This window comes from Bacillus rossius, chromosome 1 (assembly GCF_032445375.1).
Source record: "Bacillus rossius redtenbacheri isolate Brsri chromosome 1, Brsri_v3, whole genome shotgun sequence".
Lineage (NCBI taxonomy): Eukaryota > Metazoa > Arthropoda > Insecta > Phasmatodea > Bacillidae > Bacillus > Bacillus rossius.
In genome coordinates, this window is record NC_086330.1 from 179,667,633 (window position 1) to 179,685,181 (window position 17,549).

Here is a 17,549-nt window from a genome sequence, read left to right on the forward strand (position 1 = left end):
GCACCATGGCCATGCTGGATTATCAAACGTTACTATAGTTTTAACAGGAACACCAAGTGTGAAAATGTGAAACATGAAATGTAACCTGCTATAAAACAGGAAACACTGAACTGAAATGTAACAATAAACATTAACAGTAAACTCTGTGAGTGAACGAAAAATTCTGGCAGCGCAGGAACGCGACCTCGGCCAAGGTTTACAGCCAGAATACACCAAAAAAATCAATGTGAGCAGCTTGATTGGTGCCAGATTATAGAATGTACGTAACCATAGGATGCTGGATTAAAGACATTTCACATCCAGATATAACATGTACCCAGTTGTACTTATATCCAGTTTCCCTACCTTCATCGTGTTTGTACCTTTCCCTTCTTTTCGGGACAGTAGTTACAACAGCTTAGTGCTATAACTGTAAAATATAAGATTTTAAGACACGCAACTACTTACCTCAGTAATGTATATTTCCGTTCTCTTTCTTTCTGCTCTCTGTATGTGTGTGTGCCATTTTTTAATATTACAATACTTGCGAACCTTGTTTAGTTCACTAGCTTGAAATATTTTTAGCATGATTGCCATTTAAAAAATTTTCAAGGCTCTAAATACATGAATCCCCAAAAATGTGTTATACTTATGTATACTATTGGATCATTAGACTGTAGCTACTTACTTGATGTGATCATTCACATTTCCCAGTTACTTCAGGGTCTGTTTGGTAGGGTTTGCTTGTACATTTCACTCTTCAGTGTAGTACATATTCAATGAAACTCAAGCCAGGTACATGATGTTTACTTTTATTGTGGCAGAAACCAGAAGACCCAAAGTCTTCAACTCTTACACAGTTAAAAGATTTTTCACATGGGAAATTTTATTAACTACTTTATACTTTAGTTAATTACAACAAAATGAAGGGAAGGCATTGGTTTTATTATGGCTTATTGAGTAAAGTTTATGAAAATCATTATTTCAGCAAGTTATTGTTCAATGTTAACATTACAGTATGATGCTGCAATAATTTTACAACATTTTGAAGAGAAGTTCATAAGCTTGTTAAAAATTTACATCATGCCATATAAAAAGCCATTAAAATATATATTTTTTTAAAATCTGAATCATTCCTGGGTATTGAAAAATTGTACTATAACATTACCACATAGAGAAAATACAGTAGTGTCATAATTCCTGAATATTGTTTCAATTATAACCGTACATAGTTTCGGTTAGATAATCCAGCTGACACATATACAAGGTAGATTTTATTACATGTGAGTGAAATAAAACACTTGTGAGGGTGTGTTTGTGTTGATATTCATTTGAAAGTTTTTTTAAATGAACATGATCATTGTCCTTATCACTGACTGTCCTGGATGCTTCATGAAGAACAATTACATATCTTCTAATTTGAAAAACTATTTTTATTTTCAAATATCATTTTTACACTTAATGATTTTCTGGACATTAAGTTTGTAACTACATAAGAACTTATGACTATTGTTTCACTTCTATCTTGAAAATTGTCATTGCTTCTACGTGCACTGCACTAATCAGACATGTAGTCTCCCCACTGTGAACATGTCCTCTATGACACAGTAACAAAACTGCAGAAGCTCTGCGGCTGTCTAGATTTTACACTGATATTTTAATGCCTAAATAAAATATTAAAAACACCCATTCCAGCATACTTTAAATAATTGTGATTTAGAGGCTATAGGCAAAAACAATCAATGCCCATCTTTAGTCATAAACTTTTTTTCAAAATGTTTTAATAATGAAATGCTACTTTATAGTTTTCAGCAGGTTCTGAACTAATAGGTAATTTTTTGACTAAAACAACACATTTTTCAAACAGCACAAGCTATAAGGGCTGTACATTGTTTGGCTGGTTGATGGCTAGATTGAGTGTACAATATTTTAGTACATATAACCTGTAGTTACCACCTAATTGCCAAAAGATTCATAAAACCAGTTAGTAGTTACTAATTAGTATCAATTTAAGTTAGTACTGGTATGTAATAGTTGTATCTGCATAGGACATTGCAGCTCCTTTTGTTGAACTCTGTACACATAGGCTGCCTGTTGTTATGTGCATGTGAACACCAGGTGGATTTTGCAAGTTTTAGATTGTGTTGCATATATAGCAGACACATAGTATGTATGTACTAGTTTTTAAATAGTCTCTACATTTTTCACATAAAGTATTTCTTTGTTTGAGAACAAATATTTTTATTTTAGATCTTAGTATTAACTAAATACTATTATCATTAAATAAAGCATATACTACATATTAGAATCCCTTACAAAATTAGAGTAACAGTTAATTTTTAAAGCATTCATTTAATACTTTTAAAAAATGCCTTATCATTTTTGAAACTTTCAGCAAACCAAAAAAAAACTGTACAATTTTCCAATACCATAATCGACAGATATCTGCAACAACGTTGGCCACATAAATTAAAATGTGCCCTTAGCATTCATGGCGAATGTAACAAGATTTTCATTGCTTATCCTAATATTGTAATTATTTTCTGACAGACACTCATTTAAACACATGTCTCCTCTCCAGAATAACTACAAACCCTTTTCCTAGCAAAAATTTACACATGAAGTTATAAATTAGCAAATTAAATTGTTTCATAAGTACAAATAATGCACCAGTCAGCAGCTTATGTGGGGTTGTAAAACAAAATATTTATTGTATGTTGCTATAAAATGTGTATCATAAATACAATAAAAAATATTCCCATTAAAACACTTGTTACAATATGAATGATGTAATGCAATGTACAGTAAAATATCTGTTGAAGGTTAGATGAAGAAAAGGAGTTAAAATTTTTCATAATTTTTTCTGTATTTTTCATTGTGAAATTCTCTTCAGCCTCATTTTTCCCCTACATAGTTATTACTATTTACTGCAGAAAAAAATAGTCAATGTTATTTAGTGAATGTATTTTTTTAAATTTAATATGTATGAAATAATTTTAAATAATTTTTAGTTTATAAAGAAATATTATAGTGCTTGGGAAATTGTTAGTCATATCAGTAACTGCATAGATTATTATGCATACTTAACTCTATCTTTCCTTCAGCTCATAACTGAAAATGCAACACCATTTTCATGAATGTAAATGTTGCCCACAAAAATAATTTTGGGTAACCTTCAGTAGTTATGTTCTGTAGCATGTGCATTATTTTCTTAGGAACTTTAAATCCAATATTGATGCCTTCATTTACATAATTTTTTTTCTGTGTTGAAGAAGGCAACAATCTGTTAACACAAACTTCACAGTATTTCATAAAACTACCAAAGAAGCCTACCTTACCTTAACATTTTAATTACTAATACTAAACTAAAATAAATTGTAAATAAAAGTTACAACACATTATTCATGTAACCAAGGTACAAAAAAAAAGTTATTCCTTCTATTATTTTATTACTTACACATTATTAGATTATTTTAACATCTTACGCATAAATAAAATCAAGGCTTTACTCCAGGGTAAATTTTTTTAATCAATTATTCAAACTCTGAAGAAGTGAATGTTTAGCACATGCAGATTAGAGCAGTGTGAAATTCAAAGCATAGCCATAAGAGCTGCCCATAGTTAGGAATCATTAACAACTTTTTTTTCCTTCTTTTTTTTTTCTTTTCTTTACTGGCATGATTTTACATTCATTTATCTTGCTACTTTTTTTACCTTGAAACTTACACACACTGTATTAAAAATACTGTTCCTTAAGTAACTATGTAACCACTTCACACAAGAAAACTATCCTGTAAATTGCAGTGAACAAAATTATATGTATATAAAAAAAACTTTCAGCACATTCAGTCATGCATTCACAAATCAGATGATTACTATCTGTAACTGTATGTACAATGTTGTTCATCTTAAAACACTAATAATCTCTGAAATGTAGGACTAAAACATCAGATTATTATCAAATTTTAGCAACTGCAGTATGAACTTACAAAGTCAGTTTTCTATTTACACACACAGTTATGTGTAAAATTAAACTGTATTACACACACTTTATGCAGATCAATATTAAAAAAAAATTATGCTAAATTCTAAAATTACTGTAATTAAAAAACTCACTCAAACAGTATTTCTGTTATTTCCACGTTTCTTCTGTGATAGCATTTTCTTTGATAACTAACTCACACAACACAAAGAACAGTATGTAGTGAAAATTCCTCTTGCTGTGTAGACACAATTCACCCAAAATATCACAGATCTCCACGTAGGTAGTAAATGTTTTCCTAAGCTGTATTTTCCCTGACTTTTTTTCATTTAGGTGGCTTGATTGCAGTAGCTTCAAAGTCAAAAGCTTACGATTTAAAAGTGGTGGGTCCACTTAAACAGAGGAATGGTACAAGCACCATAAGATACAACACTTATGTGAAATGTTTATCAATTATCAGTCACAAAAACTAAAATGTGACTTAAAAAAATAAAAATAAAGTTAGCTTTTAGTCTGTTTAAAGAAAGTAGTACCTTCACAACAGTGTTGCACCATTTTATGGATGTTAAACTAAATACCTGTTGTTGCTGCAGCAAGTTTAGCCTCAAAATATTGAATAAAAAAGTGGATTTAACTTCATCTAGCAAACAAAAACATGAGTTGCAATTCTGTGAAAGTTAAGAGTTAAAAAATTGGCTGTGGCATGCAAGTGTAAAACAGGTAGTTAGTTCAAGCTTTTAATGAGATGACTTGTTAGTGACTGATTAAACATGTACACTGAGGTTGAAGCTCTTCACTTATTTACACGAAATGTTGTGCGTGCAGGGACTGCTATCAGACAAGTGAGCTGTCGTGGAAGATTTCATTGGGATGGGTGTTCTGGTTATTGCTGTCGTTCATGCGGCTGCTGCTACATTGCTGCAAGAACAATGAAACAAAATGTAAAATACTTATTACTGTACTGAGTTCTCAACTCTAAATTTGAAATTTTATAGGTTCAAATTTTGACTCAAAATCAAACTTTGGATTCCACTTTCTTTTAAATTGAGTAATTTACACAGGTAACAATCTAGGCCAGTGTAAGAACTATTTTTTTGATGTGAAACAAATATAAAATAGAATGTTTCAAATATTCTCAAAGTTATGATGTTTGCTTAAAATTAATTCATTAATAGACTATTATTTCTGCTTAAATTATTTGTATTATGCATGCCCTTGACAAACTATTAAATTGTTATCTTCACAAATATTTAACTTATAGTTGAAAGAGGAATGTTTGGCAAAATGCAGCTACAGTAGACTCGTTTAGCCAATGGACCTGAGAACATTGGATAAGCAAAAATGTTGAATAATTAGGAGGTGTTAAGGAAAAGCTATAAAACGTCAAATTATGTAATAATTTTACACATAACAAACAAAACCTGCTAATCATATTTTACAAAAAAAATTTTAATTTATAGCAATAGAATTGTTCAAGTTAAATACAAAAGCTAAGGCCTGTGATGAATTACAAGAAATTTTTAATTGTTGAGATAGCTAATTACGTGGTAGTCAAGTAAAAAAAAAAAAAAAAAAAAAAAAAAGATTTAGTTCACTTTTGCAACTTTCAGTTCTTTTTGTCAATTGATACTTTTTTTTCTAGGTGGGATTTCGGATAATACGGTATTTCAGTTAAGTTAAGATTGTATCTATGTTTCATCACTACCTGATGAATTTTGGCGGCTCAAGGAAGACTTATTGGGAGGAGCTATCGCACAGTCATAAGTGATCAAATTAGTTTAAAAAAAAATTATTTTTAAAATGTGTTTAGTAATTAATAATGTGGGATGGAAAATTATTATTATATTTTTGCATAATTAACATTTATAAATAAATGCAATTTGAATAAACATAAATATTTTTTGTTGTAACATTACCGATATCAGAATATCAGTGTCAAAAATGTTAAGTGACAGCTGTGAGTCTGCGAAACAAACTGTGCGTTCACACCTAACCAGATATAATAAAGCACCTCGCTGCATGCTCACCGCCTGCTTGCGCTCCCACGACTTCATGGCCATCTTGTACTTCTGGAACTCATGGCACCAGTCAGAGTATATCTTGTGGTAGTCGTGGGACTTGCCCGGGGCGGCACAGCGGTGTGCGTCCACGGTGATGTTGTAGGAGCAGAGCAGGGCCCCGCCCAGCCAGCACTCGTAGCGGCCCGAGTCGGCCTCGCTCACCGCGATGATCACCAGGCCGTGCTCCCACGTCTCAATGTACTTTTCCGGCCTGCAGCAGCGAGTAAGTGTGGTTTATTAGACCTTAGCGAATATTCATATTTCAGCAACGAATCAGTGTGATTTACACATAGTAACTATAAAATATTAGGCCTTTGTGAATATTCAGAATTTCAAAGAACAAAAATTAATGATTATTGTTCATACATATTGATTTTTCAGAAACGAATAAGTGTGATTGATGCATAGTAACTATAAAATATGTATACTAGGCCTTTGTGAATAATTAGAATTTAAAATGTCAAAATGGATAATTTATTATTCATATTTAGAATCAATTTCAAAAACTTACACTTAAAAATAACATTTATTCCTTTGTACTCAAAGTGAAATGTAGCTGATTCATATCATCGTGTAACACTCGAAATTGAGGTTAAATGTTACTGACGTACAATATTAATGTACACCCCTGTTTAAATTTATTAATGGGCACAATACATCATGTCCATAAAATAATGTCCCAGTTATTAATTTTAATAGTTTCAACTGTAAGCATTATAGAGTTTCGGTTCAAGGTCACTGTTAAAGATTAACTCAAACAGTTTTAGATAAGTGCATGCATGAATACTGCTTTGATCTTTTCTCACTTGCAGTGCCACTTACGCAAAATGGTGACTTCTGAGTGTAAAGTGTTTTGTGTTCTGCAATTTACTAAGAGCGAATCTGTAATTTCAGTTCATCGGTTGATGACAGAGCTCTTTTTCGCTGGCCTCCACAACACCATGCAATTTTTTTTCTTTGGGGCCTTATAAAAGGTTGTATCTATGTTCCATCACTACCTAATGATCAATGGTGGCTCAAGGAGGGCTTCTTGGGAGGAGCTATCGTACAAAGAAAAGGATGCAGTTGCAAAAAATTAATTTAAATAAGTAAGATAATTATGGTCTTGAATACCTTGGCCTTAATAGTTCCCTACAACTTTTGTATTTAAGTTAACATAAATATAGCCTCTAACATAAAAAAAATGTTCTCAGGTGGGCCTATCGCCCCCACCGCCCCCCTTCTGGAACCGCATTTGCTAATGATTTGCCAGAGTTAAGAGACAGAATTATAGAGGCTAATGCTTCCATTACTCCATACGTGTTAACCAAAGTGTGGAAGAATTGGACTTTAGGTTGGATGTGTGCCATACAACTAAAGGTGCCATATTGAACATTTTTAAGAAAAATTAGGTTAGGTTACCTTCAATTTGATGTATGATTTGTTGTAAATAGTCTAAATTAAACTATTATAATATACCATTGAAACTGGTACATTCTTTTATGGACATTTTGTATAACTACTCAGATAAACTATCTTGGCTTTAAGGGTTGAACTGCATCGAGGTGGTAGATTGCACCAACATTTTGCTCTGCATTGCAGCAGGCACCTTTTTTTTTTTTTATTTCTTAACCCTGAAAATCAAGATAGTAGTTTAATGGCTGCGAAACCGGCACACTACTTAAACTTCCCAAAGTTTATTTCAACATGTGAACAGTGAACAGCAGTACTCCTTAAGTTAAGACTGGAAGAGAATCTGTAATCTGAAATTTTTTTGATTAGTTGAAAACAAGGCAAGTAATTGCAAACCACAGAAAAAATAAATTCTTTAAAAATTTAAAAACATGTTTTTTTATAATAATTTGTTTAAGTATTAGTAACCATTAATCCGAAGTATCATGTATAAAAGTATTTGTTGGAATATATACTTAAACTATCATAAAAAATGTTGAGCAAATTTTTTTTTTTCCAATTATTTTAATTCAAGACTCATATTTAAAATTATTTTGATATTCGTATTCAAATTCAATTTGAACTAAAAATCTAATACTCACACAGGCCTACAAAATATGGTCCACTATAGTCATTAGTTAAGTTTTCTAATGTATGATATTTAAAATACTTTACTTCGAAAAATCACACAAAAGATTCTACACTGTCTGTGACAAAACCCCTTAAGGCTGTACGACCCAAATATTGTTATTCCTGATTTTAATGTTTACATATAAACAAATTTTCTTAAGTAAAGAATTTTCTCTAAAACTGATAGTTTGTGAGCTACACAAGCCTCAAAGTTTAGTTTTGTAGCATTTCTTGCAGTATGGATCTCAAAAAAATACTTTATGAAATTTGCTAATTTTTGGTATAGTGCAAGTCATATACGTGAACTACTGACATCTTTTAAAATTTTTAAAAATTCACTAGAAGTATTTGTGCACGGTCATAAAATCAGCTAATTTCACTTTAATATAAAAACTGCAAAAATTCACGTAAAGTAAAAATCAAATAATCATGATATACACACAACCTTATACTTTTATAAAAAAACAATAAAAAGTTCGATATTCTTAATAGTACTACGGATCCAAACTACGAGGTGAATGCATGTTTTCTTGGCTCCTGGAATTCCAAAATATATCAGATGCAACCCGCTATTCACTTGGTGTTGTGAAGTCTGGCTGAGCATTAGATTTCCAACCCCACCCCCCTACCCCACCCCCGGAGTGAGCAGGTAAACAGCCTGGCTGCCAGTCGCAGGGTTGCCGGACCTCAGCTGCCCTCCACCCCAGGCTGGCTTCCCCTATCTGATTGTCGCGTCGCGTGGTGTCTAAAGCCAATACGTGGGTCGCTAGTTTAATACAAACAAGTGCTGGTTTTAAATGTAGGCTTTGTCAGTCTTGTGAAATAAATCATACCGTTTTACAATCACTGACTTTTCTTGTTACAATGGCTCCCCAGAAATTAAGGAATGGCAGAACGATATTTCAAAAATAAAATAAACAAGTTGTCACAAGCAAAAAAGAAATACCAAGCTGCTCAGCGATTGTTGCGTGAAAATGCAGGTGGTTTGGAAGAAATCCAGCCAGATTTATCAACTAGTTTGGCAGAATCAGGCCTTCAAGTTCGGGAAGAATTCCAGAAAGTGTATTTTATTTTCAGTATGGATGAAATTAATTTTTGCTTGCATTTTAGTACAATTTTACAACAGCTTAATGAAAAAAAAACATGCATATATATATATATATATGTGTGTGTGTGTAGGTAAATTTTAATGTATGTATTTGTTTAAAAATATGTTCTCATGCATATATTGTGTGTATAATGTAGGTGTGTGTACAAATATGTATGTTTGTTTGTCCAGCCGTTTGGTCTGTGGCTAGAACATCCCAGCCTGCTTACTGCCCGAGTTGAAAATGTATTCGATTGAGACTTGGTGTTATATCCTTTCACTCATGTGTCACCTAAGACAATCGCAAAACCACTATGGGATCACCTTGCTTGTCCAGAAAACCGTAGGTGTTTCGTGGTTTCCAACCGCGCCCTTAACTGATGTTACCAGGCTCACAATTCAGCTAAGGATATCATCATCATCATCATCATCATCATCATCATCATCATCATCATCATCATCATCATCATCATCATCATGATAATAATCAATTTAATAGTCATCTGAAAGTGAAATGTTCTCATGAACTCATGTTTATACTTTATATTCATATAGGATGTGAATGTACGTGAATATTTATAGTACTGTAACGGCAGATCTTCGCTGCCGTTTACGGGTCCTGGTCACTGTGCCTCGGCACAGTGCTACCGCCCCTGGTGTACCGCCCGCCCCCAACGGACAAGGGGAGGGTGGTGTGCCGTTTATCGGGAATTACCGAAGGCGAGTTAGTAATAACGCGCATAACGTGCTTTTGAACCCTTTATTAGGATTACTCCTAAACATAAACACCGCGTGTTGCGCGACTGTGGGTCCACCCGCGAGCGAGGCGTCATGAGCGCAAGTCCGTCCTCTCTCGATGGCTGCCTCCTCCCGACTCTCTCCGACACCTCGCCGACGCCACAGTTTTGCGCCGCGCGGCGACCACTAGCCAATGGCGTGCAGGGAGCTACCGGGTGGGGCTACACGAACGACCCACTGGATGCACCAAAGACCTTACAAACACTCTCCCCCTCGAAGAGTGGAGCCCACAGAGACACTCACGTCAACATACAATACACGACATACAGTACAAGTACTACACATGAACAATGGTTCTATTGTTCTGCCACACTTGGCTCTCTGGCATGGGGCCAAACAACCCTTACTTCCGACGCAATTACTTCTTTTAAGTCTGTGGAACAATCTTTCACTAGTTTAGCCAAGTAGCACCTTTTAAACACCACAAACAGGATAACTACCGTAATACTAATTAAACCCACTAAGCATACACTGACAATACTGAGGGTACCCGCTACACTGGACTCAGGCTTAAGTACTAGTTGCATGATTCGACTATACGGTACACTATATTCATTACTCTGTAAATACTCGTCAATTTCTGACAGTAGGTTTTTGTCTTCTGAAGTATCTATTGGTAACCAACCAAAAATATTTTCTGATGTGACCTCTAGCCTGAGATCTGGTATATGCAAAACAGGATAAGTGACATTCCAATGCATTACATCAGTTATTTTGGCAAGAGCTTTAAAACGGTTTGACATCAAATCACAGTGAGAAGCATTCTCTATCATTACATTACCGAATATGGTTTTACTTATGGGAGGCCAGGTCAACTTAGCACTTTTGCATACAAAAGTAATATCAACTGGATCAGTTACTGCAAATAACCAAGTAGAGTGAGATCTTTTAAAGAAAGGTTTTGACAATTTCACAATGTTGACAGGGCACAAGGTAGTTACATTCTTGCCTAGGAACAAACAAGTTTCACAGGATGGCTCACTCTGGTCATACAACACAAAGTCACTTTTACATAGGGTAACACCATGTGTTCGGCAGTTTTCTAGGCTATGACGGTTGAGCAAACTGTAGTAATTTCTATCAGAGCTTAATAACAAAAAATCATGTGTGACGAATTCAGCATGTTGCCTTAAATTATGGACAAATATAGGATAAGGGTGTAACTCATATAATTCAAAATTTGTTACTTCATTTCCAAGCGGTACTGATATTAGAAGTCTCAACAAATCATCATGAACCACTGCTTGAACTGTTGAGAACCCATAATAAATATGCAAATTAGCTGCTTCCACGGTTACGATCATGTGAATAGGTAGAGTTAGGCTATCACTTATCAAGGTCAAAATGTCTATAAACATACTTGGTTTAATGAGCAAACTACTAAGCTTATGATTAACGCTGTACTCAATAGCTTGACGTAAATTGCTAGATTCAAAACGTGCATTAGTAAGTGCTTCGCTAGCACGCAACAATATACCCTGCAATCTATCCTAGAATGCATGACAAATGCATTTTGCAACAATTTTTCTACATTACTACTAACATTCTGGTAGCAATTCTCATAGTGACTAACATAATCTGTCGCGATTTTCCTAACAATCTGGGTGTTATCTACAATGCGCTTTTCTAGATGTCTCAGAAGAATTACATTATTAGAGACATCAGAAGCTAGACTCTTAGAATTCGAATCAACATTATCGAGGAGCTTGCTCAAATGCTCAATATCAGCAGAAGTTGCAGTGCCGAACATAGCTTTTAAAGCTTTACCACCTAGGTTAAACAATCCTCTTTTCTTCCTGACTTGAGTATTGTCCTCTGGAAGCAAGTAGGTGAAGCTATTAACTTCTGCTTTGAAATAATCATAGGCACCACGCAACTGGGACAATGCAAGGTAAAAATTACTGTCATAACTACTATCATTATTCCGCGACTCATTTTGGTGTATACTATAAACTAGGTCTAACATGTCACCTAACAGCTTACTCTCCTGAGATAAGGCAGAAATATTAAAATTAACTACAACTAGGTACTCACTGTCTGACATGATTACATCACTATGACGATCAAACACAATACCCACATTAGACTGACGCACTTGGATTTCCACTGCTAAGACAAAACAAAAGATAAAGATGTTACAGAGCACAGCACACACAGATATCATTTCACGGATGTCTTTGCAGGTTGTAGGGGATGGGCGGTCTCACCGGTGACGGTGGTGGCTTCCGGGAGGGCACCTTCGATGTTGCTTGGCGTTGCCTTGGCACACCAACGGCATCTGCAGCAGGAGGTTGCGGCTTCTTGACTGCAGGTGCTGCTGGTGGTTGTTTCCGAGGTCTTCCTTTCGGACGGTCGTGGTCGACAGATGCAGAAGGTGGAATGGCTGTACCCGTGTATGGCTTCACTCGATTAACATGCACAGTGATAGAGCGGAAAGGCAGCTGCAGCTTGAGGGTCACTGGCGAACACACCTCAATGACTGGATACAGGCCTTTCCACGCTTGCTGAAATTTCTTCACCTGGTTCTTCTTTAATACTGGGTTGCTCAGGAACACGAGATCGCCAATCCTGTACTTCACTGGCATGGCCTTCTTGTTGTACTGCGTAGCTTGCTGTAAGAATGCGGTGTGGTTGCGCTGCTTCACTGCTTTCCACACGTCGCGCAGTTTTCTTGCGAACTCGGTGACATGGCTGTTGCCAACTGACGGAGGTACAGTCAGGTGCTCATAAGGAGTGGACATCTTTATTCCATGGACTACCTCGTATGGGCTTAACTGAGTACTGGTGTGCACTTGGCTATTGTACGCGGCACACACATATGGCAAATAGACATCCCAGTCATCATGATGGTTACTGACATGGCTAATCATTTTAGCAATGGTCCTATGTACACGTTCTGTTCTCCCATTTCCTTGCGGATGCCCTGGAGTGGTTCTCAACTTCTTTACATGCAGCAACTGGCATAATTGTGTCATTAGGTCTGACAGGAAATTAGTTCCTTGATCCGTGATAATGGCATCTGGCACACCAAATTTCAAAATCCAGTCGAACACAAAAGTTTTTGCTATGGTTTCTGCTGTTTCATCAGGAATAGCTCGCATTACCAAATATCTGGAAAAGTGATCAAGTATTGTCAAAATGTAGCGGTTACCATTGGCAGTTTTGGGCATTGGTCCCACAATATCTAGACCTAACCTCTGGAATGGTCTTCCAGTTTCCGGAAGTTCCACTAGATTAGCACGGGTTTTCCCTTGGTTAGTACGGCGATTACAAGGTATACAGGATGTTACATAATTGTCTACTATTTGTTTTCTATCTTTCCACCAATATCGTTCAGCAACTTTTCGGTTGGTAGCCTTCTTACCTCGATGACCAGCATACATGGAGTAATGACACTCTTGTAAGATCTTGTTTTGTTGGGACTTCGGGACAACTAACCTTAACCCCAAACGAGTCTCTCTAAATAGGAGACCATTTTGTTCGACAAATTTTTGCTGCTGCCTGTATCCCTGGCACTTCTCATCTTGTAGTTGTTCGACTGCCATACTTTCTTCAGCACTAGCATCTACATTGCGCACTCGTCGGCTCATACAGTCTGCATTACCGTGTTTTCTACCTGGGCGATGCTGTACTTTGTAGTTATACTCACTTAGCTGAAGAGTCCTCATTAGTCTGCCACTAGGATCCTTAAGACCTGACATCCAAGTAAGTGCAGCATGGTCCGTGACTATTGTGAATTCGCTTCCAACCAAATAACAACGAAAATGCTTAACACTCCAGACAACAGCTAACAGCTCCTCAGTGACGGAGTAGTTCATCTCAGCTCTATTTAGCTGTCGAGATGCATAGGCCACTGGGTGTTCCTCCCCATCTACCATCTGTGACAAAACACTACCAATGGCGAATTGACTGGCATCGGTGGCTAATATGAAAGGCTTACTAAAATCAGGGTAAGTAAGAACTGGGGATGATATGAGCATCTGCTTCAGGGCTAGAAAAGATTGTTCACACTCTTGTGACCAGGTAAACTTTATACCCTTTTTGAGTAAACAGGTCAGAGGTTTCGCTATGACAGTAAAACTCTTCATAAATCGCCGGTAATAATTACAGGAACCTAGGAAACTCTGTAGCTCCTTCACGTTGGTGGGACAGGGGTAACTCTGTACTGCCTGTACAAGTTTCGGGTCAGGTCTCACTCCTGAGGAACTTATCACATGACCTAAGTATCTAACTTCCTTTACTGCAAATTGGCATTTTCCTAATGACAGTGACAAATTGGCTTGGTCTAATCTGTCAAAAACTGAGTCCAGGCGTTCCACGTGATGCTTCATGTCTTTGCTGAAAATTATCACATTGTCAATGTACACCATACACTGTGAAGGTGTCAAGCCTCGTAAAACACTGTCCATGAGCTTCTGGAATGTAGCAGGGCCATTAATCTACCCATACGGCAACCGGGTGTATTTGTACACACCTGTTGTCGTAATGAAAGAGGTCTTGGCTTGATCATCAGGATGCACCCCTATCTGGTGGTATCCGCTGGTGAGATCCACAACTGAGAAAATTTTGCACTGTCCTAAGTTATCTAGGGTCTCCACAATGTTGGGCAATGGATATACATCTGGGATAGTCAGTGAGTTTAGCGAACGATAGTCGACACAAAACCTAAATTTAGGCTCGCCAGTTTCCGATTTCTTCTTAACAATGACAATAGGAAAAGCCCAAGGAGGATGCATGGACTCTCGTGGTTCTATAAATCCAGACTGCATGAACTGGTCATGGTGTTCCTGGATGCACCGCACGTGGTGAAGCCGGGCGCGGTTAGACTCTAGCTCTGCAGCGCGGCGAGTCTCACGTAGCGCGGCAGGATGCAACCCGAGCGCGTGCGCGTTAGACAGCTTGCACGGCGGCCGGACGGATGCAGAAGCGGCGCGACAGCCCGGGGACGGTTGGCAACGGATGTCTTGCGGCACGGTAACGCAGGCTCTTGCACTGCCACGTCCACGCCCGAATACAGTACTCGCATTCACTAGTACCTGCGACAACTTTTGTCGAACCGAAACACGGACATCTTCTTTATACAGCGCGGCGCGGATGCGCGTGACACAACTTCCTGCAACCCGATAAACGATAGCACGAGGTGGTGGGATCCCACTTCTGACACCAAATTGTAACGGCAGATCTTCGCTGCCGTTGGCGGGTCCTGGTCACTGTGCCTCGGCACAGTGCTACCGCCCCTGGTGTACCGCCCGTCCCCAACGGACAAGGGGAGGGGGGGGTGTGCCGTTTATCGGGAATTACCGAAGGCGAGTTAATAATAACGCACATAACGTGCTTTTGAACCATTTATTAGGATTACTCCTAAACATAAACACCGCGTGTCGTACGACTGTGGGTCCACCCGCGAGCGAGGCGTCATGAGCGCAAGTCCGTCCTCTCTCAGTGGCTGCCTCCTCCTGACTCTCTCCGGCACCTCGCCGACGCCACAGTTTTGCGCCGCACGGCGACCACTAGCCAATGGCGTGCAGGGAGCTACCGGGTGGGGCTACACGAACGACTCACTGGATGTACCAAAGACCTTACAGTACGTTATTTATATATCTGTAGTACGTTCATATTAATAAACATGTGTACAGCTTATAAGTAGGCCTTTATTCAAATATGCTGAAGGTTGAAATTTTGTACTCATAAGAGTATGTATGTTTGTTTATGTTATGCATGTAGATATGAACGTGTGTGTATGTGTCGGGCATGAATTATTCTTTAAAGCATTACTCCCAAATGTGTTTGGAAAGTAATTAGGCTAAACTTGTTTATCTGGTAAATGCATAGATGATAGCAAACAAATATTTTATTTTGTATGCTGAAATGAAGGGTTGTAACGACCAAGTTTAAGTGATGTTAACACAAAAACTTCAAACATATGCCAACCTTTAAAATTTTTAAAGAATTAAGTCATATTTCCAACACAAAGAACGCCTAACTTAAAATTATAAATTTATAAGTGGTACTTGGTTCTTCCTGCCGTATTTAAAGACCGTGGGTGTTCTATTATACAACCAATCAAAAAGTCTTTTCCAAACTATTTTTTTAAAATACGTAGATGCAAATTTTTAATTACAAAATTTGGCAAAGAATAATTTTGTTTTAAGAACATGTACGTATGTATGTGATGATAATAAATTGGTTTACATAAATGTTTTTAAAATCGTTAATATGATGATGAAGTTTTAAATATGCACATGAAAACATGTAGCCTGTTTTTAGTAATAATGTGTAGTGGCACAATGAGAGAGACAATTAACTAACCATGTATCTGTGACTGTGATGCACAGTGAATTATAGGGTTTCAGCGAACCAAAGTCAAAATTTTTGTTTACTATGTCAGCTACTGTAAGTAGCATTGTTTTTTCTAAGAGCATGCATAGATTTTAACTGAGTATTGAAAATTTGCTAAGGTGCCAGTGTATGTATAAATTTTCAAACAATTCCATCCAAAATAAACCAACCACCCATGTTCAACGAGCAGTCACCACGTAAAGGGAATGTAGTAGTTTTGTAGATGATTTCTAAAGAAAACATTGAAAATCTTAGCTAAACTTTTTATATAGCACATGCTTATATAACTCTGTCATCACAACTACCACATGCAAAAACCTCGACCAGTATTTTAAGAATTCACTACTCGAGTGATGTTGCTTAATACGTGTAAGTAACATATGAGTATTTTCAAATGTAGCATTCGATACTTTGAGTAGAAATAATGTGTCTAGAAACAATAAAAACATTAAGTAAACTGATAATTTGGGTTACTTCAGAGATTCACCCTTGCCGGATTTGATCATGAGTATCAGAAAACGTGATTATGTTTTAAGCCCAAGGAAGGAAGAAAAAAATTATGGACATAGCTTAAGCTTTACATCTTTGAGCCACTTAATACAATAATTTAATATAACTAAAATTTTCGATTTTCAGATTTTCTGAATTTGAATTTAATCAAAGTAAGTTTTGTGGTTTATTTAAATTTATATTTTACTCTCCGCGGATGTATAGAGATAGTCGTTAACAACAAATATTTACCATTATAAAAATTATTATTTTAAAACATTCACTAAATGCTTATATTCTAAACTTTATAAAAAATACTAAATAGTTTAAATAGTTGCTACAGTAGAAATATTACATAATAGGTGGACATGTAACTGTAATGTTAAAAATATTTTTGCCATATTTATCAATATCAAATAGAAAAGATCTAAGGTTTTTTTTTAAATTAATATATAATTTAATCTGTTATTAAATCCTTTGTAAAACATGAAGTAAAAAATTTAATTACATTTGTTGTAATATTAGTTTATTGTGATGTATAACAAAGGAAAGGTATAATGTTATCTAGGTCTTAAGTTAAATGCTAGTTTGTCAACCTGTATTTATCAAAAATTAATCTTTTTCATAAAGGGCTTGAGTAAAAGATTTTCTTAAATAAGTTTAAGTGGAAGCGAAAAAATAATAAGTTTACCAAAATATGTTTCAAAACATTAGTAAATCAATTTTATGGAATTAAATTCTGCTCTTAGGCTGA

General features: G+C 36.3%; 1 protein-coding gene across 1 annotated transcript in view; it reads right to left on the bottom strand.

The window, feature by feature from the left end:
- Window positions 1-1,391: 1,391 nt before the first annotated feature.
- The window catches only part of LOC134527146 (semaphorin-2A), a 666,670-nt gene continuing 650,512 nt past the window's right edge, over window positions 1,392-17,549 (bottom strand). Inside the window, exons 12-13 of the mRNA XM_063359535.1 lie at window positions 5,989-6,232; window positions 1,392-4,879 (exon numbers count right to left, since the gene is read on the bottom strand). Coding sequence (XP_063215605.1) covers window positions 4,796-4,879; window positions 5,989-6,232 — 328 coding nt within the window. The 3' untranslated portion in view covers window positions 1,392-4,795. The remainder of the gene's footprint in view (window positions 4,880-5,988; window positions 6,233-17,549) is intronic.